This window comes from Dendropsophus ebraccatus, chromosome 4 (assembly GCF_027789765.1).
Source record: "Dendropsophus ebraccatus isolate aDenEbr1 chromosome 4, aDenEbr1.pat, whole genome shotgun sequence".
NCBI lineage: Eukaryota > Metazoa > Chordata > Amphibia > Anura > Hylidae > Dendropsophus > Dendropsophus ebraccatus.
This window is the reverse complement of record NC_091457.1, coordinates 41,231,926-41,258,511: the sequence shown is the minus strand read 5'-3', so window position 1 is coordinate 41,258,511 and position 26,586 is coordinate 41,231,926. Positions and strand designations below refer to the sequence as shown.

The 26,586-nt window shown below is 45.9% G+C and overlaps 2 protein-coding genes across 2 annotated transcripts in view; one reads left to right on the top strand and one right to left on the bottom strand.

Moving 5' to 3' along the window:
- TH (tyrosine hydroxylase) overlaps window positions 1-26,586 on the bottom strand; it is a 154,808-nt gene that overhangs the window by 83,890 nt on the left and 44,332 nt on the right. The window lies entirely within an intron of this gene.
- Window positions 1-26,586, top strand: part of TSPAN32 (tetraspanin 32) — a 39,183-nt gene that overhangs the window by 10,827 nt on the left and 1,770 nt on the right. The window contains exons 4-7 of the mRNA XM_069965656.1: window positions 9,557-9,631; window positions 18,869-18,970; window positions 20,008-20,088; window positions 23,995-24,078. Coding sequence (XP_069821757.1) covers window positions 9,557-9,631; window positions 18,869-18,970; window positions 20,008-20,088; window positions 23,995-24,078 — 342 coding nt within the window. The remainder of the gene's footprint in view (window positions 1-9,556; window positions 9,632-18,868; window positions 18,971-20,007; window positions 20,089-23,994; window positions 24,079-26,586) is intronic.

Here is a 26,586-nt window from a genome sequence, read left to right as displayed (position 1 = left end):
GGGACGGCGCCCGCGGCAAGCATCTCAAGGAAGGTGAGCAGGGATGGGGGAGAAACAGGAGAGAAGCAGGGGGGAGAGAAACATGGGGATGGGGGAGAAGCAGGGGGGAGAGAAACATGGGGATGGGGGAGAAGCAGGGGGGAGACAAACATGGGGATGGGGGAGAAGCAGGGGGGAGAGAAACATGGGGATGGGGGAGAAGCAGGGGGGAGAGAAACATGGGGATGGGGGAGAAGCAGGGGGGAGAGAAACATGGGGATGGGGGAGAAGCAGGGGGGAGAGAAGCAGGGGGGAGAGAAACCTGGGGATGGGGGAGAAGCAGGGGGGAGAGAAACATGGGGATGGGGGAGAAGCAGGGGGGAGAGAAACATGGGGATGGGGGAGAAGCAGGGGGGAGAGAAACATGGGGATGGGGGAGAAGCAGGGGGGAGAGAAGCAGGGGGGAGAGAAACCTGGGGATGGGGGAGAAGCAGGGGGGAGAGAAACATGGGGATGGGGGAGAAGCAGGGGGGAGAGAAACATGGGGATGGGGGAGAAACAGGGGAGAGAAGCAGGGGGGAGAGAAACATGGGGATGGGGGAGAAACAGGGGAGAGAAGCAGGGGGGAGAGAAACATGGGGATGGGGAGAAACGGGAGAGAAGCAGGGGGGAGAAAAACATGGGGATGGGGGAGAGAAACAGGGATATCCCTTTTGTGTTTATCGAAACAGGCCCAGGTTTCACACTGAGTGAGTATAAATACATTTAGAATCTATATTATTAACTATATGTATAATATGTCCTGTTTTAGTGTCATTTTGTGCCATTTTGGTTGGTGGTGTGCCCCGGGATTTTTTAAGTATAAAAAGTATGCCGTTTTCAATAAACTTTGTCAAAAAAAAGTTTATTTGCATTCATTTTAATGGTCCAAAGAATGTCAAGCAAAATGGTCGGCCCCCGCACATGTTCACTTCATCCAATTTGGCACTATTCGAAAAAAGTTTGGACATGCCTGCCATAAAGTGACTCCTCCAGCTGCTGTGACATCCAGGTGCTGGTCTTCCTCCTCTTCTCACAGAGCGCCATGCAGATTATCTCACTATCATCCATGTGCTGTTCTATCTCCTTCTCTCATCACACAGGGCTCTGCAGATTGAAAGAGAGGAGGGGGAGGCGGCCGTCAGCAGTACGATCCCAGACATTTGAGTTTGCTGAGAACAGGTGAAGGCTAGAAAGAAAAGTCCCTTTAACATGCTGAGATGAATGCACTTGAGGGCAGTGCCAGGAGGCCCCTTACAGCTGTACTACTGCACGTAGGATGCACAGAGCTGCAATGCAGGGAGCTGAAGGCTCCTTACACCAGTGACTACCGGCACACACAGATCTGTCAGTAGCTGACAGTGGTGCTATCTGTACAGGGAGGATAACCCCCCCCCCCCCCCACACACACACACACACACACACTGCCTCCTCGCTACGCCCTTGCTATAAACTCTATTTAATCAGGGGGCAGGGAGGAAAGAATCCTTGGAGGACAGCTCACTTGGGCTGTAGGGGAGAACAGATCCATGGCAGTCTGCAGGGAAGAATCATATCAGCTGTGTATAAAGAGAAAATAGAGCTTAGACAGCAAACTGTAGAGGCTATAAGAGAAACAAAGCAAAATATTTTATTTAATAAAGTGTTTTTAAGGTGGTAATTAAAAAAGGAAGGTGGTAATTTAAAAAATTTAAGTGTTTTTATTTGTTTATTTTTCCAGTTATCACCTCCCTGAGCCCATTAAACAAAAAAAAAAAAAATATATATATATATATATATATATATATATATATATGTTTAAGAATATATTGATGAAATGAAAATTAAGGTACAGAGAATAGTACATTGTGAGGCTTAACATGATATCAGAGCATCAGCCCAGCTGATGTGAAGTTACAACTATGAGGTCATGCTGGTAGATGTAGTCTTACAGGTTAGGCACTACTGTTCTAGTCTTTAGCATGGATAGGTTTCTCCAGTTGACTGATAATGAATTGACACTAAACACTTATTCTTACATATTTTGGCATCTTTTCATAACCACAAACAGATAACCAAGCTTTTGAATTTACTGTAAGACATCATTTGTGGCCAGCATTGTCCGTGTCGTGCATTTTTTTCAAACCACAATGTGGATTCTCCACTAAAGGAAAAAGCAGTAATTTCTAATCTTACATAAGAGGTCTTCAGTCAATGCCTCTTTACTTGGTGTCTGTATTTACTGAGGCTTTATGATAGAAACAACAAAATGAGGCATCCAGCACACAACCTACTCAACCTGTAGTGCACAGATCCATGATGTGACACCAAGGGCTTTACGGGTTAGCAGCTTGTGTGATAGTATAGCTGTCTCTCTGGAATAACCTCGGCTGGCCCTTAAAGTGACTGTACCACCAGGCCTAGGCTGAAGCACTGGAGGCGGGCCGACCCATCCTTAGTGGGAAGAAACTCGAGCCCCTCCATGACGTGACTCCATTAGAGTCAATGGAACCCTATCATAGAGGGGCTAGGGTTTCCTCCCACTAAGGGTGGGTCGGCCCGCCTCCAGTGCTTCAGCCTGGGACTGGTGCTACAGTCCCTTTAAAGCTTATAAACACCACTGTTATTATTTATTGTTTACTATTATTTTGTCACTGTATGCTGCAGGCATTTGTGGAGTTCTGTACGGTGGTATTTATTTAGTTCAGCATTTTGTGGAACCATATGGTGGCAGTATTTTCAGGCAGAACACTTTGTGGTCCTCTATTTTGTGGTAAGCCAGAGGAGCCTGGTGCTGTTAGCTCTTGCACAGCCTATTCTAGGACACTGATCCAGGAATGTAGGCCAGAAATAGTCTTTAAACATAATGTTCCAACAAATGGATCCTGGGCTCCAGGCCAGGCCCTGGAAAGTACTCCTCAGCAGGAACAACTCTCTTGGCTCTCTCTCTAAAAAACTTTGACTAATCTGGAATAATTTGCCCCTCCTAGGCTAGCTCTATCTCATGGTATATATCCTCAAAATCCTATCTAATCCTATCTGATTGGGCAGCACACCTCAGGAGACACTGAACTTTTGCTTACCATAGGCTACAGAGATAAAGGCGGGACAAGTGTGAGGTACCCTGCTCAGGGATTGGTTCTCAGTGAGTTGAACAGATCGTGGCATACCCAGTAAAGTACTCCTTCAGTAAATCTCCTTCAGTTGTGCTAGACAGAACGAAGTATACTGCGGCTTTCATCCCAAAGCATGTATACACATAACAATACTGTCCTACACCTGCTATAACCAGCATTGGCACACTGCTATGGGACACTGCAATTGTACAATTGTACTATATAGAAACATGTATCCAGCATAAATCTAACCCTGCATACTGCACCTCCATATGAACCCTGTGTTATTCAGACACAATTCCTTTGGACTTGTGTGTGCCATGTTGCATGTAAGGAGGCACCATATGCGAGCACCTGCAGAGAGTCCTTAATACAGCTTTTCCATGTACATGAGCTCTACATCATATAAGTAAGCCATCTGTAATTCTCCCTTTCCCATTATAATATTCTGGTGTTCCCCCTTGTGGCTCTGTGGCATGTCCCCATGGATGCCCCTGCCTGTATACACCTACTTGTATGATAGGGCCAGCAATCTGCTAGCAAACAAGCAAACACTCATTTGTTGACTGATTGGGTCATTTGGACAGGTTAAAAACCCTGGTCATTGGCCACACATCTCCCCATGTTGTAGAGGATCCAGCGACTCATTCAGCTCTCCATCCTCAATTACCTTACTACATAATATTCTCTGTAAACAAGTTTACAATTTTACAAGTTTACAATTTGGCTCGGGTCTTCTAATATGGCCTTAAGTCACAGTGGGTGTGGATCAGGTCAAGTGTCCAACTGGAGGCCTTAAAGAGTCACTGTCGTATTTTTTTTTTTTGCAGAAATCAATAGTCCAGGCGATTTTAAGAAACTTTGTAATTGGGTTTATTAGCCAAATCTGCCATTATCTGTATGTAAAAAGCCTTTTCCCAGGTCCCCCCCTCCTTCCTCTTTTTCATCCACTCTGAAAAATCTGAAAATTGTGACTTGTTGCAGGAGACGTCCCCTGTCTGTTCTAGGGAGAGGGGAGGGGGGAGGAGGAAGGAGGGAGTTAGCCGGCAGCAGAAAGCAGATAACAGAGGATTACAGGCACGGAGCTGGGTGACAGCTGTAATCAGAGCTCAGACAGGTCACTGGTGATGGTCAGAACAGATAACGGGTGAGGGATTTGTAGATTAACTCTTTGTTGTCCTGTTTTGGTCTTTTCTTTAGCTCTCTCCATAGGAGAACAATGAAGACAGGGGGGAGAGCTTCAAACTGCTTTTTCATGATAAAAATGCATTTTTCGGATAATAAACCCAATTACAAAGTTTCTTAAAATCGCATGGACTATTGATTTCTGCAAAAAAAATTTCACGACAGTGACACTTTAAGGCTGCATTACACAGCATAATAAAGACAGCTCAGCGCTCGCTCCCCCCCTTACTGATTCCATGCTCGCTGCCTGTACCATTACACGCACACACAGCGAGGGGTGAGCAGCAGGATGGGCTGCCTGGATGATCCTTAGAACGTTCGAGCTGCCCATTGAAGTCAGCGGTGGTCTGCTGCCGCCCTCCTTTTACACAGAACTATGAGCAGCAGGGCAGGCCGCCGCTGACATGATCAGGATTTTTCAACATGTTGAAAGACCATAATCAGCCAACATTGTGCATGTCAGCTAATCAGTCTTTTAACATGCACTAATACACCAAACAATTATCAGCCGCACCAATCGTTTGGTGTAATAGGTTCTTTAGAGAGAGGTCTCTCAGAGACCCACAGTGACACAGTAGATTGGATTGATAACTAAAACCCATCTGGGTGTGATCTCCAGGAGCATAAAAACACTGCTGATGTGAATGTACCTTAGCTGGCAAATGGGGCCCATTTCTACTAAAAGAGAAAGTATGGTTCTTTTATTACTCTTGTTTAGAGGAAGTTTGCTGATACTATAATCTATATCAACCACTTGGCTGTAGATATTTTTTGCTGTGTGCAAAGACCCATAGGAAATCCATGAGCTGTTACATGGCACCTTATTCTACCCTGGTTGAAGTCATTATAGGGCAGGGTTCCCCAACCTGTGACTATCCAGCTTGTGCATAACTACAACTCCCATCATGCCTGGACAGAGCATGATGCCTTGTGCAACAGCTGGGGAGCCAAAAATTTGAAAACACTCAACTAGAGTCACAATCCTTAATAAATTAAGTTTCTTTATCAATAAAGGGGATTAAATGGGGGGGGGGGGGCACTTTCACATTTATCAAAAACCAAAAAAATGTCAGATGCAGTTTAATTTATTCCTGTTAGTTTTTAGTATGAGCTCACAGGAGGCTATTGTGTTCTGGCCTGGCCATACAGTTTGTTTGCTTGTTCTTTTAAACAAAGCCTATTTACAGTATCTAAATCTGCTGTCAACTTGAATGCAAGCTATTGCTCCCTGTCAATGCCCAAACCTTTACATACAAATGTTTGCATGATACGAGCAACTATTTTTACAAGCCTTATTTTCATAGGATGCCAAATAGGTTTAAATTAGCACAATTTGTATATTTTTGAACGTTCTTGCAAAACTCTCTTCGTACACTAGATGTCCTTAGTGTACACAATGTCACATGCAGTAAGTCAATGTATTATAATAATAAACAATGGGAGAACGTAAGATAATATGCATGAAAGAAGAAGTTATGAGTCAATGAGGATGCATGACATAGGAAATTCCGTGAATAAAGTCGTATAACACCTAACAGTAAATATGTCAAAATAAAACAAATCTACAGAAAATTATGCAACGCTGATCAACCATTAGCCATTACATAAAAACTAGGAACTGTGGTTAACATTGATCTCAAGAAAATGACACCTGTCATGGTAGCATATTAGGCAGCAGGTGAACAGTCATTTCTTGACATTCAGGTGTTAGAAACAGGAACAATGAATAAGTGTAATGCTGGGTTTACACGGAACAATCATTGTGCAAATTTGCACGATAACGTTCGAATTTGAACGATAATCGTACATGTAAACGCAGTGAATGATCCAACGACGAGCGAGAAATCGTTCATTTTGATCTTTTAACTTGTTCTTAAATCGTCGTTCGTCGTTCGCAAAAAATTTGCTGATCATTCCGTGTTGCGAAAGTCCGGCTGCCGGCAGCCCGGCCCCCCGCTCATCCGCAGCCTGGCCCCCCACTCCTCCGCAGCCCGCCCCCCCCCCCCCCCCCTCATCCGCAGCGCCCTGGGCCGCCCGGATTGCCACCCCCGCTGGTCCGATCCCCACCCCCGCCGCTCTGTTCGCCGCCGCCACTCCGATCGCCGCCCCCGCTCCGATCGCACTGATTGGCTGAAGAGGGGCCGTTTGAAATTCCCGCCTCCCCTCTTTAGCCAATCAATGCACGGCAGCACTGATTGGCTGAAGAGGAGCTGTTTGAAATTCCCGACTCCCCTCTTCAGCCAATCAATGCACTGAAGAGGGGAGCGGGGAATTTCGAACACCCGTTACGCCGAGCAGGTAAGGTATGCTCGTGGCCGGTGCGGCGGGGGCGATCGAAGCGGGAGCGGCGGGGGCGGCAGGGGTGGCGATCGGAGCGGCGGGGGTGGCAATCAAGCCGGCGCAGGGGGCTGCAGATGAGCGGGGGGCCGGGCTGCGGGCGGGCCGGGCTGTGGGCGGGCGATCTTAAAACGATTACAAAACGATTTTTCCGTACAATATATCGTACCGTCTAAACGCTGATCGTTAGATTAAAAAAACGTTACTCCGACGTCGTTAATCGTGCGATCGGGCCAAATATCGTCCTGTGTAAACCGAGCATAAGGGTCCATTTACACTGAAAGATTATCTGACAGATTATCTGCCAAAGATTTGAAGCCAAAGCCAGAAATAGATTTGAAAAGAGGAGAAATCTCAGGCTTTCCTTTATGACCTGATCTCTGTTTATAGTCTGTTTCTGGCTTTGGCTTCAAATCTTTGGTAAATAATCTGTCACATAATCTTTCTGTGTAAATGGACCCTAATAAAAGGCAATGATCAACCGACATACACGATGTCAGCTGATCGTTGTCTTTCAACATGTTGAAAGACTAACAGTCCAGGTAACAACAATCTGCTGCCGCCACTAATAGGAGTGGCAACAGCAAACTGCCGCTATCTCCTATGGGCTCTCCAGCAGCTCCCTGCCGGCCCCTCACACTTACCTGCACGCTGTCAGTGTGTGTAATAGTGTCAGCAGCAAGCAGGTAACAAGTAGCAAGCGAGTGGTGACCTGACAGGTCAGCATTCACTTGTCCTATTAGACTAAGCGGATTATCATTTTTTCTCTTGCAGTGTCCCGGAACAGCCATTCTCATGCTCACACTTTCATTATAAACAGTTCTGTTCCGGAAAGCTATGGTCCACTGCAAACTGCGTGTATTGTGTCCCCCTTCTCAGTATTTAAGTCTGCCATTTCAGTCATTTATTGCATGTGAATTCAGGTATCAGTGTCAAAAGGTATTATGTCGCCTCCTAGTGTTCAAGGATGGTACTCCTCATGCATATTCCTCTGTATATGCCTAATGGTGTGATGATGCAATGGCTGGATGTCACGTGACTGTGCCCTGCTTCCATGGTAACACCAATGGTCATCGAGCTTTTGGCTGGGTTACCATGTGACTTCCTGTGCTACCTCAGTCTATTCCCTACCATCAAGGGGATAGGTTGTCTGTTAGTCCTCTCTCTCCCTGCAAAAGAGAGAGGCCTCTGTGTGCTCTGCTGCTCCAGTCCACTGGCTGTGTTCCTGTCTCAAGTCTCAAGATTCTCATCTGGGTGTCGATTCTTCAGTCATTCTTCAGCTCCTCTCATCATCATCTTCTCAAATCATCAACAGCAAGTATTCAATTCAAGTCTCATTCCACCCAGCATCTCTGCTTCAGTATCACTACTACTCCCATTATTCAGCACGCTAATCTCACAGCCTATTGCAGCATCACCCATTATTCTGCTTTATTCAAGATTGCCTTATTCCCGGTTGCATCCGGAGAGACTGTTGCTACTAGTTACCACCGTTACAATAAATATACAACTACCGTTGTTTCTGAACCTTGGCATTGGTGTGATCATTGGTGCCCTGACTAAGGACAACGAAGAATCGCACGCCCAGTATTCCCGCATGGTCAGGAGCCCAGCTTCCAGCTGTAGCACCCTCGTGCCTAAACCGTGACCACTACATCCTACAGCTGCCCCGATTCCTGCACCCATCCAACATCTGTATTGCGGAGTGGCCCCCAGGGGCCAGGGCGTCGCACTCTGATAAACTAACAATTTGCAAATGGTTAAAGGGGTTATCCAGCGCTGCAAAAACATAGTCACTTTCTTCCAGAGACAGCACTGCTCCTGTTTCCAGTTCAGGTGGGGTTTGCAATTAAGCTCCATTGACTTCAATGGACTGAGTAACAAAGCCCCACCCAACATGGAGACAAGAGTGGTGCTGTCTCTAGAACAAAGTAGCGCTGGATAACCCCTTTAACATGATTTTATGGTCAGTTCAATAGATGCGACCAACCACATACAAATGAATCTTCGATTGTTGCCTGCATAAACGTGGAAAGATTTGAACGATATAGCAATTTTTTACACTATGATCTTTAAACTATGATGAGTAATAGGGCCCTTAAAACTATTAGCATGTAAATGCATAGTTCCGGGTAGCCGCTTACTTTCTCTTACCGGCCCCAGTCTTCTAAAGCTTGTAAGTCCTGTGATTTTGATGAAACTGGATCATATCAAAATCTGCAAATTATCTCATAGGAACACTGGGGGTAAGCAGGCAGGCTGGGACATGCGTCAGGAGGCGGGAGTAATTGGGTGGGCTGAACAGTGCTCTGGGGGGGCCGAGGAACGCCTCCAGTGCTCCTACCAAGACAATTAGCTTATTTCTGTAGGTTCAAATTTTCCCAAATCCACATGACTTACAGGCTTCAGAAGAGCTGTGCCAGTATGAGGAAGCAAGCGCTACCCAGCTATCAGCAGATCTGTTTGGTTCCGTATACTGCAGCATACCCTCACAGCTATGGAGCCCATACCTCAATGGTTCTGAGCTGCTTTGATGGTATAATGGGGATTTACCCAATTTTAGGCAGATAGTTTTAATGTTATGCCTGATATTTTTGTATATTACTATTGATTGTTATAAAATTGCTATGAAATGGGCATTACAGTATAGAGTGGATTGGTGACACACTATACCCTATACACAGTATGGACATTGCAAACAATATTAGCAGAGATCATTAGCTGTAATATGAGGCGGAGTGCACTCTCTGGGTTCTTACATTGATATACACTGGCCATGGAAAGCTCCTGGCTGACACATTATTTGATCATATAGAACATGAGCTGCCGCTGCCTGCTGTATGGGGAAAGCTGAAACATAGAGTGAATCGAATCAGGATATTTTTAGCTCATTTCTTCAAGATCTGTTTCCTATCCTGCAGGCTTTCATTGGGTTTGGCTTCCTGTTCTGCACTCTCACGGCTGGACTGACTTGGACACAAGAGTGTCAGAGCCAGGTAAGTAGATCATTGTGCGGCCACACTTATTTTAGGTGGGATAACATGTAACTCTATATTCTACTAACTACATATCATATAAGGTATACAAATGTATCTAAATGTGTCCAATATACATTAAAAAAATTCAGCACCTGAATGCATAATATAAAATCGACATATTCTGGACATGTTCCAAGCTGGAATACTGGCACATGCCATAGGTGACAACAATTGTAACAGTGACCCATGTTTTTATCAATCTAGGATTTATACTAACATTTGATCTACATCAGGAGCCTCACCCTGATCCTACGAAATATCCCTTTGAAGGGGTTGATCCAGATGATATTGCTAGGGGGAAGCTGACATACATTCCCCTTGAATTAATAACACATGGTTCCACCAATTCATTCCTTCAGAATAAAGGCCCTATTTCACGGAACGATTATCGTCCGTATTTGGCCGATATCGGCCGCTATGGACGATAATCGTTCCGTGGAATAGAGTGCATCGTTCATGTCGGCTGATCTTTGCAGTCGCTTGTTTTTCAACATGTTGAAAAACAAGCGACTGATATAGCAGCGATCTGCTGCCGTCTCTCCGTTGAATAGGAGCGTTGGCAGCAGACGCTGCTATATCCTATGGGCTGCCCGGACGATCAGCGATCACCCGGGCAGCTCCCCCGCAGCTCCCCACAGCTCCCCGCCACCCCCTCCTGCACTCACCCGCTCGCTGCAGCCGCGTTGAGTAGCGGCGGCAGCGAGCGGGGAACGAGGAGCAAACGAGCGCTGAGAGCGCTCATTTGCTCCTCTTAATGACCAGTGTTATAGGCCCTTTAGGGCTGAACTAATATAAATTAATAGGTCACACAAAGTAACCACCTCTATGATGTGCTCATAATAAGTGACAGGTAGGATTTTCCTGATGGCAAAAGTGTATACATACAGTAATACAGGCAGGGAATCTGTTATGGTTTCCCAGGATGGAGCCGGACAATTCTATGCTGGATTCACCCCCATTGAAATGGGTGGAAGCACAAGGTCGAAAGGGTCTTCTAAACAGGAAAATAGGGTAAGGGTAACCAAGACCTCATGTCATGGATGGTACATATTTCTATTGAATACTTTGGTGCAAAAGCAATTGGAGCTTTAGACTGATCCATGCTCCCCCAGTGCATATGGTTTTGCTGTTACCCTAGAGCAGGGGTGTCAAACTCAGATACACATTGGGACAAAATTGGACAAAGTTGCGGGCCAACAATGACATTTATTGAAGCATACAGAGCGGTGTTCGGCCCTTCCAATAGTGTTGTACATAGTAGCCAGGCCTCCAGTTAGTGCCCCAAATAATAGTCAGCCGTCCGAATAGTGCTCCATATAGTAGTAAACCCCCCAATAGTTCCCCATATAGTAGTAAACCCACCAATAGTGCCCCATATAGTAATCAACACTCCCAATAGTGCTCCATATAATGGTAAGCCGTTGCAATAGTGTCCCATATAGTAGCCAGCCCTACAAACAGTGCTCCACATAGTAGCCAGCTCCAATAATAGTTCCCCCTGTAGTTGTTAATTACTGTTCCCACCAGGAGATGCGGCTGGACCTTGGGCAGGACCAGTGTGGTTGTGTCACCATGCTGCCTGGATGTCACTCACTCACTTCCAGACCACAGGCTTAAAACTGTCTGCATCCTAGAAGATTATAATATTTGTGGTCTGAGCAGCCAATTGGACTACCCATGTTATAATTCACTGTGCTGGGCCAGGCGGCCAGTTCTAGATAATCGATTGATGTCCTCGGTGGGCCAGATTTTGCCCGTGGCCCAGAGTTTGACATTCCTGCCTTAGAGCCAGGGGCGTAGCTAGGGGTTCAGCCTAGGGGGGGCGAGCAAGTCTGAGTGGGCCCCCAACCGATTATGTTACCCAAAGGGAACCTCGCTTGACAACAATGCTTTCTAAATAATAAAGGGTATATTCTGCTCCATTACTCATAGTGAATTAAGAGCAGTGTTAGAGGCTTCTACATTTACATATATAGACACATAAAATGAAACAGTGACTTACAAGGGGTGTCTTCTCATCGGAGTCGCTCACTATCCCAATGTCATGGATGTATGGGCAGTATAACAGGTTCACCTGAGATCTGTAGTTAAAACTGTAAAAAAAAGTTAAATCCATTATGCAAAGACTATTATTTTCCCTATACACTGACTGACCCATATACCATAGAGGTAGATAATTTGCATTCTGCCTAAGACAGGTGCATCACTCACAGGGAGGTACCGCAGGCTCAATCACTAGCTAACTCGGGCAGCCACTACAGGCTGCTGCACCCTGCTCTCTGTGATCCGAATCACAGCTTTCTGATTTAAACATACTTGTCCCTTATCCTGTAAGAGACTGGGGTGGAGGGGTCGGACCTCTGCCCCCATTCCCCCAGGATCTCCAGATCAGCCCCCAGCTCCTCTATGAAGCTGCCAGAGAGAACTGGGCCAAATAGGGTTAAATCAGAAAACCACTGTTTTCCACATGTCCAGCTCCCCCTGGTTTCCACATGTCCAGCTCCCCCTGGTTTCCACATGTCCAGCTCCCCCTGGTTTCCACATGTCCAGCTCCCCCTGGTTTCCACATGTCCAGCTCCCCCTGGTTTCCACATGTCCAGCTCCCCCTGTTTACCAGCTCCCCCTGTTTCCACATGTCCAGCTCCCCCTGGTTTCCACATGTCCAGCTCCCCCTGTTTACCAGCTCCCTCTGTTTCCACATGTCCAGCTCCCCCTGTTTCCACATGTCCAGCTCCCCCTGTTTCCACATGATCAGCACCCCCTGTTTCCACATGTCCAGCTCCCCCTGTTTCCACATGATCAGCACCCCCTGTTTCCACATGTCCAGCTCCCCCTGTGTCCACATGTCCAGCTCCCCCTGTGTCCACATGTCCAGCTCCCCCTGTGTCCACATGTCCAGCTCCCCCTGTTTCCACATGTCCAGCTCCCCCTGTTTCTACATGTCCAGCTCCCCCTGTGTCCACATGTCCAGCTCCCCCTGTGTCCACATGTCCAGCTCCCCCTGTGTCCACATGTCCAGCTCCCCCTGTTTCTACATGTCCAGCTCCCCCTCTTTACCAGCTCCCCCTGTGTCCACATGTCCAGCTCCCCCTATGTCCACATGTCCAGCTCCCCCTGTTTCCACATGTCCAGCTCCCCCTGTTTCCACATGTCCAGCTCCCCCTGTGTCCACATGTCCAGCTCCCCCTGTGTCCACATGTCCAGCTCCCCCTGTGTCCACATGTCCAGCTCCCCCTGTGTCCACATGTCCAGCTCCCCCTCTTTACCAGCTCCCCCTATGTCCACATGTCCAGCTCCCCCTGTTTCCACATGTCCAGCTCCCCCTGTTTCCACATGTCCAGCTCCCCCTGCGTCCACATGTCCAGCTCCCCGTTTCCACATGTCCAGCTCCCCCTGCGTCCACATGTCCAGCTCCCCCTGCGTCCACATGTCCAGCTCCCCCTGTTTCCACATGTCCAGCTCCCCCTGTGTCCACATGTCCAGCTCCCCCTGTGTCCACATGTCCAGCTCCCCCTGTGTCCACATGTCCAGCTCCCCCTGTTTCCACATGTCCAGCTCCCCCTGTTTCCACATGTCCAGCTCCCCCTGTTTCCACATGTCCAGCTCCCCCTGTGTCCACATGTCCAGCTCCCCCTGTGTCCACATGTCCAGCTCCCCCTGTTTCTACATGTCCAGCTCCCCCTCTTTACCAGCTCCCCCTGTGTCCACATGTCCAGCTCCCCCTATGTCCACATGTCCAGCTCCCCCTGTTTCCACATGTCCAGCTCCCCCTGTTTCCACATGTCCAGCTCCCCCTGTGTCCACATGTCCAGCTCCCCCTGTGTCCACATGTCCAGCTCCCCCTGTGTCCACATGTCCAGCTCCCCCTGTGTCCACATGTCCAGCTCCCCCTGTGTCCACATGTCCAGCTCCCCGTTTCTACATGTCCAGCTCCCCCTCTTTACCAGCTCCCCCTATGTCCACATGTCCAGCTCCCCCTGTTTCCACATGTCCAGCTCCCCCTGTTTCCACATGTCCAGCACCCCCTGCGTCCACATGTCCAGCACCCCCTGCGTCCACATGTCCAGCTCCCCCTGTTTCTACATGTCCAGCTCCCCGTTTCTACATGTCCAGCTCCCCGTTTCTACATGTCCAGCTCCCCCTATGTCCACATGTCCAGCTCCCCCTGTTTCCACATGTCCAGCTCCCCCTGTTTCCACATGTCCAGCTCCCCCTGCGTCCACATGTCCAGCTCCCCCTGTTTCCACATGTCCAGCTCCCCCTGCGTCCACATGTCCAGCTCCCCCTGTTTCCACATGTCCAGCTTCCCGTTTCTACATGTCCAGCTCCCCGTTTCTACATGTCCAGCTCCCCCTATGTCCACATGTCCAGCTCCCCCTGTTTCCACATGTCCAGCTCCCCCTGTTTCCACATGTCCAGCTCCCCCTGCGTCCACATGTCCAGCTCCCCCTGTTTCCACATGTCCAGCTCCCCCTGCGTCCACATGTCCAGCTCCCCCTGTTTCCACATGCCCAGCTCCCCGTTTCCACATGTCCAGCTCCCCCTGTGTCCACATGTCCAGCTCCCCCTGTTTCCACATGTCCAGCTCCCCCTGTTTCCACATGTCCAGCTCCCCCTGTGTCCACATGTCCAGCTCCCCCTGTGTCCACATGTCCAGCTCCCCCTGTGTCCACATGTCCAGCTCCCCCTGTTTCCACATGTCCAGCTCCCCCTGTGTCCACATGTCCAGCTCCCCCTGTGTCCACATGTCCAGCTCCCCCTGTGTCCACATGTCCAGCTCCCCCTGCGTCCACATGTCCAGCTCCCCCTGCGTCCACATGTCCAGCTCCCCCTGCGTCCACATGTCCAGCTCCCCCTGCGTCCACATGTCCAGCTCCCCCTGCGTCCACATGTCCAGCTCTAGTCTATTCCTAAAGATACAGACTGCCTGTGCAGTCTGTATCTTATGCTTTTACCTATAGCTGTGTAGCGGAGCAGTAAGGCCGGGGGCGGCCATCTTGATGACGTCAGTGGTGCGTTCCAGCGCTGGAACGCAAGGGACGTCATCAAGATGGCGCCCGGCTTTACTGCACCGCTACAGAGGACTGGGTAAAGTATAAGATACAGACTGCACAGGCAGTCTGTATCTTCAGAAATAAACTTCATGAAGATACAGACTGCCTTTGCAGTCTGTATCTTATACTTTACCCAGTCCTCTGTAGCGGTGCAGTAAAGCCGGGCTCCATCTTGATGACGTCCCTTGCGTTCCAGCGTTGGAACGCACCACTGTGACGTCATCAAGATGGCCGCCCCCGGTCGTACTTCTCCGCTATACAGGATTAGGTAAAAGCATAAGATACAGACTGCACAGGCAGTCTGTATCTTCAGGAATAGACTTAGGGAGAGAAAATTCAATAGCGATCTGAGTGGGCCCCTGCCAGAGTGGGCCCGGGGGCGGCCGCCCCCCCTGCCCCCCATCAAATTTCGCTACTGCTTAGAGCACTTCATTCTGTTAAATGGCTCCAGTCTCCCATTTTCCTTCCTTCTGCCCCTGCTTTGACCCTCTTAGTATATATATTTTGCAGCAGTAAGTTTCGTTCCTCCTCATGGCTTGTTACGGGTTTGTTTTATTTCAGTATATTCCTCCTGTACAGGCCATTAATCACTGCTTGTTATTAGTGTGGTAGATCCTGTATACTTAGCTGTTTCCTGAAATGTTCACCGACTTTCTTGCATTCTATTTCTGTTCTGGAAAACCTAAGCAAACGCACAAAAAGATCCTGGAGGATGAAGGAAGAGATCTGCCTGGTGACATTAGGAAGGTTTTATATAGAGTATATACCGTAAAGTATACAGAGAGGAGACACTCCAGGATGTCAGCCTATAGTATACCATTATGTAGGATGCAATATGCTTTTATCCGTTTCCAGTTTAATCAGATCATTCTCATGACTGATAATCCCTCTGTAGTCATGTGAGTGATTGGAAATGTTGGATTATTAAATGATGGATTTAAGGAATTTTATAGCACTTTTTCCCCCTCTTTTTCATTCTATTTTACTATCTAGCTACCTCCAGACATCCCAGCTGTGACATATGAGGCAATGATCTCTTATCATGGTTTAGTCATATATACATATTTTACACACGTCTCTGAATTGTAAATTTTTAGAACTTGTACTGAACCCTTACTATAGTTGCTATGGCCAAGAAAGACAGTTTCCAAAGTACTGATAGATATATGATCATCAGGGTCAGCCTATTAAAGCAATATTATCATTAAAAAAACCTTTGACATTTCAAACAGACCCCCGTAATCACTAGAATGAGTCAGGAGAAGCACACAGCCGAGCTCTTCTCTCCTCAGCTTGGTGCTCTCCGCATCTTATTAGTGGAAACAGTTTCTTTAACACAGGCCCATTATCGGCAATGAGCATTTCTAGAAATGCCCATTTACCTGATAACCGGCCCCTGCAATAGGGCCAGTGATCAGCAAATCAGACAAACGAGTAAATGCTCATCTTTTGGGTGACTGAATCATATAAATTATTGGTATTGGTTGCATACTTCCCTGTCTAAGGGTGGGTTTACATTGAGGAATCCGCGCAGAGAAGTTCCTGCACATTCCGTTGCTCACGGCCGCATGCATCTTCGCCTGTCCCTTAGACTCCATTCTATGCCGTTCGCTGAAATAATTGACATGTCAATTTTTTCGATGGATGGCGGAATTCGCCTGACCATAGAATGGAGTCTAAGGGACAGGCGAAGATGCGCGCAGCCGTGAGTGGCGGAATCTGCGGGAACTTCTCTGTGCAGATTGCTCAGTGTGAACACACCCTAAACAGTGAATGTGTAACCAATAGAAATGCATTTAAAGGGTTATCCAGTGTTAGAAAAACATGGCCATTTTCTTAAAGAGACAGCACTACTATCTCCAGTTTGAGTGAGGGAAAAAAGCCCATAAAGTGCTTTTTTCCCTGCTCTTACTACTGCATAAAGGCTTCACTCCCTGGATGATGGTGATGTCACAACCCGACCCCAGAGCTGTGCAGGCTGTGGCTGCTGGAGAGGATGATGGCAGAGGGATGCTCAGTGTCCCTCCAGTGCCCTGTGTCCCTCAGTGTCCCCCTGCCATCATCCTCTCCAGCAGCCACAGCCCGCACAGCTCTGGGAGTCGGGTCGTGACATCACTATTTTATCCAGGAAGTGACATCACCATTTTATCCAGGAAGTGAAGCCTTGATGCAGTAGTGAGTGCAGGGAAAAAAGCACTTTATAAGCATTTCCCCTAATAAGTGTATATTGGTGATTCGTATAACTTTTGGGGGGCAATACAGTACTTTAATAAAAATGTTCAACTGACTTCTCCTTTAATGCAGTCCGGCCACAGGATTAATGGAGCCTGATTTCCACTGATTTTTGCTGCCTCTCATCAGACTGTCTAAAAGGGCCCCTACTGGAAATCTACCTCCAACAGGTGGTGCTAGTGAGACGATTTTCTTCTTTCCATGAATAGGGATTATTCATTATATGGCCACACAGTGAGGTCCCTGTGCTTTACTTTTTTTTGGCACCACATGGTGGTATCATTTTGAAGCAGAGTAAGGCATATAACATCATTTAATGCTAGTTCTACTTATTATTTTGGAACCCAAAAATATTTATGCCCAGGCCACAAATCTTGATCTGGGATTTAAAGCCATCAAAAGAGATTTGTTCTGCATAATTTGTTTGGATTCTTTGGGGGCAAGTCTCTATCCTGCACACCAGTTTAGAAGAATAGTACAAGTTGGGGTCCTGTAAAAAAAACAAAACCAGTCTCTTATAGTTCAGTGCCACTTTTCTCCCTAGAAAACTGGCATGGCAGCAATGACTGATCTCACCCACTGCAATGGAATTGTTAATGCTGACTTGCTTGCTGTATTAGGTTATAAGAATATTATACATTCAATTCCAACGTGAGGGCATTTCATATTTTATTTTAAGAGCTACTTGTCACTGTATTGATCCGTGTCACAAAGAGGTGATGAATAAGCGTCTGCGGATATATCGCTCTCTGATTAAAAATTGTTCTGTAAAGTCCCTGCAAGGAAATATAGTGAGCGTGAGTGTGGGTGTGGAGGACAGAATCAAATCCAGTGAGATAGAAATCTGGGAAGTGGCTGAAGACGAGCCGAGCAAACACCTCAGGAGACACAGGCTCTTTCTTGTGTTAACAGCAAGTAATAATCAGGTTTCCAGTGATCATCGGCCAGCGCTTGATGTGGGAGGGAAGACGTCGCTTTTGAACATCTTCCAATTAAAATTCACATTAACTGTTCCGTAGTGTTTAAATACAGAACTTGTCTTCTCTCCTACTAGTATAGAGCCACATGAGGTTTTTCCTCCAATTGAGCCTTAAGCTACACTTATCATTCTAAGTGCTGTTGTAAGGACATATGTTTCGCAGCAGGAGACAAAGCATTGTCTGTCACTAAGGGCAACCAACAGAATACTACATGCAGCTGTGAATATGAATGATAAGAAACTAGAAAGATTTAAAAAAAAAAAAATGTTTGAAGAAAAATGTTTGAAGAAAAACTTTTGACATGTCCTATTTGATTGGTCAGAAATCGGGGTCTGGGTGTTCAGATCTCCAACAATCATTAGATGGAGCCAGGAGAAGTGCTTGACTAAGCTCTTGCTGCAGTCTCTGTCTTACTGCAGAAGTTTCTGTAGAACTTTTTTTTAAAGAGACGGCACACATTTAAATGGTTATTGGTGCTGATAGTCTCTGCCCCCAATATCCTACTAAGGACTTGAAAGCCAAGGTGGTGGTCACCAGTGTTCAGTCCTTAAAAGGAAAAGCAGCGGTGACCAACCTTTTGGCTTTGCAAGCCCTCCTTAACATGTTGACCCATCTAATGGCACTGACAGCTAGGCAGGGTTGTCTTTAAATGAAACTACTATAAATATTAATCAGGAGGCGGTGTCTGTACTCTTTCTTCTATATTTTCATATAAGCAAATCCCTTTAGAATATCTTATTTTTGATCAATGAGCTATCAAAAGATTGATTTAATGCAGCATAGATGTAATTCAGTCTGTACTCAGGAACAAGTTCCCCTACCCTATCAGCCTAAACCTTTGCAATATCTGTGTATTATGGTCTCTTTAATGGACCCAGACCCTTTAAAGGCAAGTGTAATATTCTACATGTGGTATAACTAACTTCCAGGTTGAGGCCTCTGTCTTGGATGTCTACGATGAGCTCTATGAACAGGTTCTTAGAGGACATCCTGGAGAAGCACAGGAGCATCTCTTGCAGGCACATGATATAGTAAGTAAAATAGTCAAAGTATGAAATATTTACAACTGGGGAGTGGGCTGGTGGCCCAAGCTGCTGTCCCTTACATTAACATTATTGTCGTTTTTTTTATAAAGACATTACAGTACCAGACCTACTCCATGTGACAATGCATGGTGTCTCAGAACGCCAACACAAATGGAGAAGCTATTAAAGAATTTTTCCATAATTTGGTATCTGATGAATTATAGTCCCTGTTTTTTCTTCTTGGATTTAAAGAGGAAGCCCCACAAATGCTAAAAAACTGCAGGCAGGCAGGGGTGGGTGAGAAAACAAACAAACAAGTGAACTCACCCGTCCCCGTGCCTCCGTTGTGCCGCTCCGGGGTCCCGTTCATAACTGCCACCAAAACCTGGCTTCTGCGGCAGCAACATCAAAGCCTGGCTGGGCGATTCCCCGCTTAGCCAGTCAGTGACTGGGGAGGTGTCGCTGATTGGCTGGGCAGGCGGTTACTCAGCCGGGGTCATGATGTTGCAGCTAGCTGAGCTGCAGGACCTGGGAGCAGCACTACAGAGGCACAGGGATGGGTGGGTTCACTTGTTTGTTATTTTCTCACCCACCTACGCCTGCCATTTTTACAGTTTGTGGGACTTCTTCTTTAAATGAATTTGAGAGAGAAAAAAACAGTATGCTCCCACATTTAGCCAGAATTACATGGAGAGAAGGTATGAGCCCACACACATCTATGGGTGCTGTATTACATCTCTGTACAACTGTACAGACATTAGACTGATACATAATGCGTGTGTGTGCATAAAGTCTAATGCTAAAGGGTCCATTTGAATAGTGAAATGATATACCTTCCCATTATTATATCCTCCATGGAAAAAACACTAGACTAGCATGTCAGTGACTTGCGGAAAAAACATGTATATTATTATTAGGCCAAGCTGGAACTTTCTATAACTTCTAAACTATTTTATGAGCCTAAAGTCACATAAGATGTAAATAGGAATTCCGCTTTTACATTTGCCTCAATTTTCCAGTTATATATACTTTTCTGTTCTTAGTATCAATGCTGTGGCAAGACCTGGGAACAACAGAGGATGTCTACTCCACATATTACGTGCAACATGACAACAGAGGACAAGGTACTTTCTATATAATATATCATATATATAGGTAGGTATATATAGGATATAATATAGGTAGAAAGAAGAAAGAAGAAATAGTAAGATACAATATGCGTCATAGCATTCTGCCTGGTAGTACATAAGTCATACAGCATCATATTTGGGATCAGCATGACAAGATAGTTATATAAGAGAACAAACTAATATATTATTTTACCAATCTATATCATAAAATCATCACAACATTAGCATTATGCTTATTGATGCCTGTTATTCTCCATCATCCTTGGTGCAAATGGTGAGAGCAGGACCAGAACAGCCTCTGTACAGGGAGATAACAGGAGGAAGGGATCAGCTCAGGCATGTAAGGACCGTATTACACAGCCCGACATTTAATGTAAGCGTGCGTCGATTTACTACTTAGCAATGTCCGCACAGCCTTTGCTGTATTAAATAATAAAGATATTTTTTCCCTCTTCAATTCTCCCCGGTGACCTTTTAGCTCAGTGGTGTCAAACTCAAATACACAGTGGGCCAAAATTAAAAAATTGGACAAAGTCGCAGGCCAACCTTCATAATTATTGAAGAGCAAATGTGACGGTCCTGGCGCTGTCAGTCAGTAGTGTGCGTCTCCCAGCGCTGTGTACTATGATAAATGACATGATAAATTGCTTCGATATGATTAAACCCCAACCCATGTAATAGCCATGTAATAGCCAGCCCTCCCCTGTAGTCTCCTATAGTAGCCAGCCCTCCCCCATAGTCTCATATAGTAGCCAGCCCTCCCCCATAGTCTCATATAGTAACCCCCCCTCCCCATAGTCTCATATAGTAGCCAGCCCTCCCCATAGTCTCATATAGTAGCCAGCCCTCCCCCATAGTCTCATATAGTAGCCAGCCCTTTCCGTAGTCTCATATAGTAACCCCCCCTCCCCATAGTCTCATATAGTAGCCAGCCCTCCCCATAGTCTCATATAGTAGCCAGCCCTCCCCCATAGTCTCATATAGTAGCCAGCCCTTCCCATAGTCTCTTATATAGTAGCCAGCCCTCCCCCATAGTCTCTTATATAGTAGCCAGCCCTCCCCAGTAGTCTCATATAGTAGCTAGCCCTCCCCCATAGTCTCGTTTATAGTAGCCATGGCGTTCCAGATGTAATTCAAACTCTGAATTGCCTGGCCAAAAATAATGGCACCGCAGGCCAAAGCTTGACATCACTGTTCTAGCTTTTCCCTGCTCACCATAGCCACCGCTGACACTGCTCAAGCCGTCTGTGAAGTGACAGGCCGCTCAGCCAATTACTAACCGAGATATGACAGTGCCTCGGCCAGTGATTGGCTGCATAGCCTGTCACTGCACAGATTCACAAGTGTCAGCTGCAGCGAATGTGGACAAGCTAGAAAATTCAAATAGCAGGCTACCTTTGAAAAAGACGGTCAGCCGGCGAAACATGTCAGAAGGCATGAAGGGGCAGATTTACCAAACATGGTGTAAAGTGAAACTGGCTCAGTTGCCCCTAGCAACCAATCAGATTCCACCTTTCATTTTCAAAAGAGTCTGTGAGGAATGAAAAGTGGAATCTGATTGGTTGCTAGGGCCAACTGAGCCATTTTCACTTTACACCATGTTTGATAAATTTCCCCCGATATTCCTTTAATTTTAACCCTTTACGTAACTGTACGTCCTCGCGCGGGTGTTCAGAGCGGGGCCGCACGGGCGACCCCGCTCTGAACTGCCACCGTCCCGGGTGCCTCACGTAGCCCGGGGCCGCGGCTATTAGCGGGCACGGTCCGATCGCCGTGCCCGCTAATAAGGTAATCAGATGCAGCTGACAAAGATGACAGCTGCATCCGATTACCGGATGCAGCACTTCCCTGGTGTCTAGTGGCGGAGATCGTTCCTCCGGGAGCGATCTCCGTTACTGCTGCCGGCCGGGGACCGCTCCAAGATGGCGCCCTCCCCGGCTCGGCACTCGTTTGTTTTCGGCTGCAGCAGCCGAAAGCAAACGAGTGCCTATCTCATCGATTTATGCTGTATAACTATATACAGCATGGATCAATGAGTGATCAGTGCATATACTAGAAGTCCCCCAGGGGGGGCTTCTAGTATAAGTGTAAAAGTTTTAAAAAAAGTGATGTTATTAATATAAAGCCCCCTCCCCTAATAAAAGTTTGAATCACCCCCCTTTTCCCATGTTATAAATAAAAATAAATAAATAAACAAACATGTTTGGTACTATTAATTAATCACATTCCTGATCTCGCACGGTAAACAGCGTAAGCGCAAAAAAATCCCAAAGTGCAAAACTGCGCATTTTTGGTCGCATCAAATCCATAAAAATTGTAATAAAAAGCGATAAAAAGTCGCATATGCGCAATCAAGGTACCGATAGAAAGAGCACATCATGGCGCAAAAAATGGCACCTCACACAGCCCCATAGACCAAAGGATAAAAGCGCTATAAGCCTGGGAATGGAGCGATTTGGATTGAGGAACATATATAACAAGTCAGTTTTTCCATAGGACACACGGCGTAAAAACGAAACGAAACCCCCCCCCCCCCCAAAGAAAAAGAATTGTGGGTTTTTTCAATTTCACTGCACTTATAATTTTTTTCTGGTTTCGCAGCATATTTTATGCAAAAGTTCAGCCTGTCGTTCGCCATATTACACAGAACGATAGTCGTTAGATATGATCGTTATTGCGATAGTTTATTCCTTCTGATCTCAGGAAAACAATGGACAATGTGCTATTACACTGAATGATTAGTGAAAAAGTGCAGAACTTGAGCAAACGAACATGGAATTACAGCGAACGATTAGCGAACGATTAACTATAATTTTAGGTTCAGATCTAAATCAATGATCAACAACATACGAACGATTTTTCGATTGTTGCCTGCAATTACACAGAACAATTATTGTTTAAATTCGAGCGATTTAACGATTTTTCGCACGATAATCGTCCCTTGTAATAGGGCCCTTACTCATATACTCATGCCCACAGGATGCTGCCTATCATATGTTATCTGATATACCTTATCTTCACTTTGGTATATTAAGGCTATGTTCACATTGCGTATGATTCCGGCCGTAGTGCGAACCGCGAATATACGCACGTAGTTTTGAGGTTGATGCGTTCGCTTGAAAGTATACGATATACGCCCGCACAATGCACACTACGTATGAGCTTACGGCCAGATCGTATACGGCGCCGTGAAAAATGAACAAGACCATTGTTTGAGGACGGAAATGTTGAAACTCACGGCCGTGGATTTCCATGCGGTCCCGTACGGAGTACTTATTTCAGCCAAATTTAACTTGATTTTCGATCCAAAAGGTTCTGTGTGGTTTACGGGGCTGGGAGAAGATTTCCAAATAAATGACCTGCTTCACATCGCTTCGAAACAAGCTAGGGAAGCATAACTGTACTATGGGCGTATGTTCGCGGTTCGTACGCATCGGGCCGCATGTCTATTTTTCCCACGCTGGTAGTTTTAGCCGCACATGTACGGCGGCGTACGAAATGTGTCCGGAATCATACGCGGTGTGAACATAGCCTAAATGTAGATAAAAAGGTTGCACTGCCTACCAGAATCACCATACGTATTTCATGCTTCTGTTAACAATAAATCAGAGTTTAGACTATAACACATGTAGGCTTCGTTCACACACCACCTTTTTTTCGACTGTTTGACGGGTGTCTTTTAGGATGGCCGTCATTGTGAGGCCAAATAACCCCCGGTATTTCATAATGGCAGCCGTGATTGTAAAAATATTCTCCAGTAGACATTACATGGCCTCTAAATTATGTCCATCCAAAAGACACCCGTCAAACATGTGAAAAAAAGTGGTCTGTGAACATACCCTAAAATGTTGCTAAACACCTACATTCTTAATTCTATATATATTGCCTTTTAAAATATAGGACTGTGTATCAGTAATCTCTGGTGTTCTGCATTTACACTGGTATTGGTCCAGGACTTTGCTGCTGGTATCTTTGGGACTGACGGTAAGTAATACTCAACAAGGTAATGTATAATATGTTCCTGAATGCATGTAGACTATGTAGGTAGAGATGGGGTATTTCCTCATGGGAGGGGGTGTGGTGCAAACATCCTTTGGCTTACCATAAGTGCAAACTTTTATTTTCCTACCTTGGGACTTGGGTGAAGGCCACCTGACCCCCCGCTAGAGCCCCGGATACTTACCCCATGTCACCAAGTCGCGTTCCAGGAGCTGAAGCCCGGCGCACATGCTGCTGAGATGAGTCCAACGCCTATAGAGAATGGCGGCTCCATTTATGCTCTATGGGCCTTGGACTCATCTCAGCAGCACGTGTGTCGGGCTTCAGACAGGGATATCTCCAGCTCCAGGATCGAGACTTGGCGAGATGGGGTAAGTATCCGGGGCTCTAGCAGAGGGTCAGGGTAGCCGTCCTACATGGGTGACACAAGCATCTTGAGTACAAGTGTTACTTTAGTGAAGAAAGTCTCTGTTTTCTTTATGTGTGTACTAACACCACAGCTGGTCTGTCCCGGACAGGTAACCTGGCAGAGCCAGGCTCCTGGCTAAGTTCAGCAGGGATGTTTGATCTGTGTGGCTTGCTCCACTGAGAGTCAGAAAGAAATTAAACTAAAAGGATGTACACTTCCTATCCCTATGTGACTACTTCCTACAGGGTGTGTAGCAGCTTCTGTGAGTGCTGATGAAGAGAGTGCATAGAAAAGAAGAGCATCTCTCATTGGTGCACAAAATCACAAAATACAATAATAGCCCTTGACTTACTACAGCTGTGCGACATACATAAATACATACAATGATTTGCTATCAGTATGTTTTGGAGTGCAGGAGAGACTGAAAAACCCAGAGATGTTGATGCCCTTGGTTGGATTTAAACTCAGGAGCTGTGTGGTCTGACTAGTGGTTTGTACAGTAGTAGAGCGATTGTTCATGTGACCCTAGCCAAGCCATGTAATAGGTTCATATCAGGCAGTGTGTCAGTCTGTGCAATACAGTCCTAAGATTTTTTTTTCATGCCAGTTTTACCCAGTGGTAAATAATCTTGGCGTGGCTGTTTCCTTACCATGTGCATGACTTTTCATTTATCAATGTTAAACCTCTTATCTGACCAAGCCTACCACTTCTTCAGATCCATTGTAACCATGCACTGTCCTCTATCATGTTAACTTCTTTACCTAATTTAGTATCAAAAATCATTAAAAGGGGCAAACTCCACTATTCCCTTTGCTGGATTCATCCGTTCTTTAGCCATCATTTCCTCATCTGAAACTTATAAATTCTGCACCATCAGGTCATTGTTGGTATTATTTCCATTTTCCATATCAGCTGACTGCTTTGATGCACGAACTGAAGTGTTTGTGAACAACGTGTGAGGGTGTTAGAGCGATATTAGCAGACTGTATAATTTTGCCGGTCAATGGTATCCTCGTTTCAACCTCCCTCTGCTCAATTGTGTTTGCATCTTTTAGGAGTAAGAGAAATGCAGAGGTTCTGAAATACTCATTAACCATCCACTGTACATTATATTCCCAAATAGGAGATAGACGTGCAAGCACTTGTAAGCAAAGTCTGAAATGTTCTTTGTTTATGAAGAATGGGTTAAAGGAAGGGAAAAAATTACAAAAATAGGTAGAGCTTCACAGAAACTATTCTCAGGCAACAAAATCCAGAGCAGTCTCATCATATTAAACTGTGCCGCTCTGAAGCTACACTCTGTAAACAGCTACTCCACCACTAGTCTATAGAGACAAAGCCATTTTAGAAAAGGAGAAGACTAATACATAGTTTTGTAGGAAAAGTGTGAGGATGACTTGTCATTTATTGTAAATGTATGTAGATCTCTGCTCATTTTGAGCTAAATAGTCAAATAAGCAGTCCTCAGTATTTAGCATTTATCAGTATATGAGTGTATATGGGGTTGGACCATTAGACTACTAAGGCCACAATGAGCAAAGATTTACAAGTTTTCCCACAAACCTATTAATCTGCTTACCTCCTCCTGCTCCATAACTTGATATAACGATAACGAAAACAATGTCCATGCAGCCCTTGTTAAATGATTATCAGGCCATGTGATAGGCCATGTGATAGGCCCAGTAAATGAGTGCCGATCTAGCAGATTAGTGCTCGTTTACAGTTATGATCGGGCCCCCATCGGCCCGTGTAATAATACCCTAACTAACATGCGCTGTGTCTGAATAGAAGCGCACACAGTATTTCTCTCAGTATTTTTCCAACCAAAACCCAGAAACTGTGCAAATGTTTCCACTATAAGTTTCCTCTGTCGATTCCAAAATACTGACAAAAAACACTAGGCAAAACACTACGGGGGACACTTATCAAGACTGGCATATGAGTCTTGATAAATCATCCTTGATAAATCTCTGATGTATGAACATGACCTAAAGGGATATTGTGTGTTTATCAGAATAATTGTAAATGGTAAGTTGCACTATTTATACTAAGGCTTGGTTCACACTACGTTTTTGCAATCCGT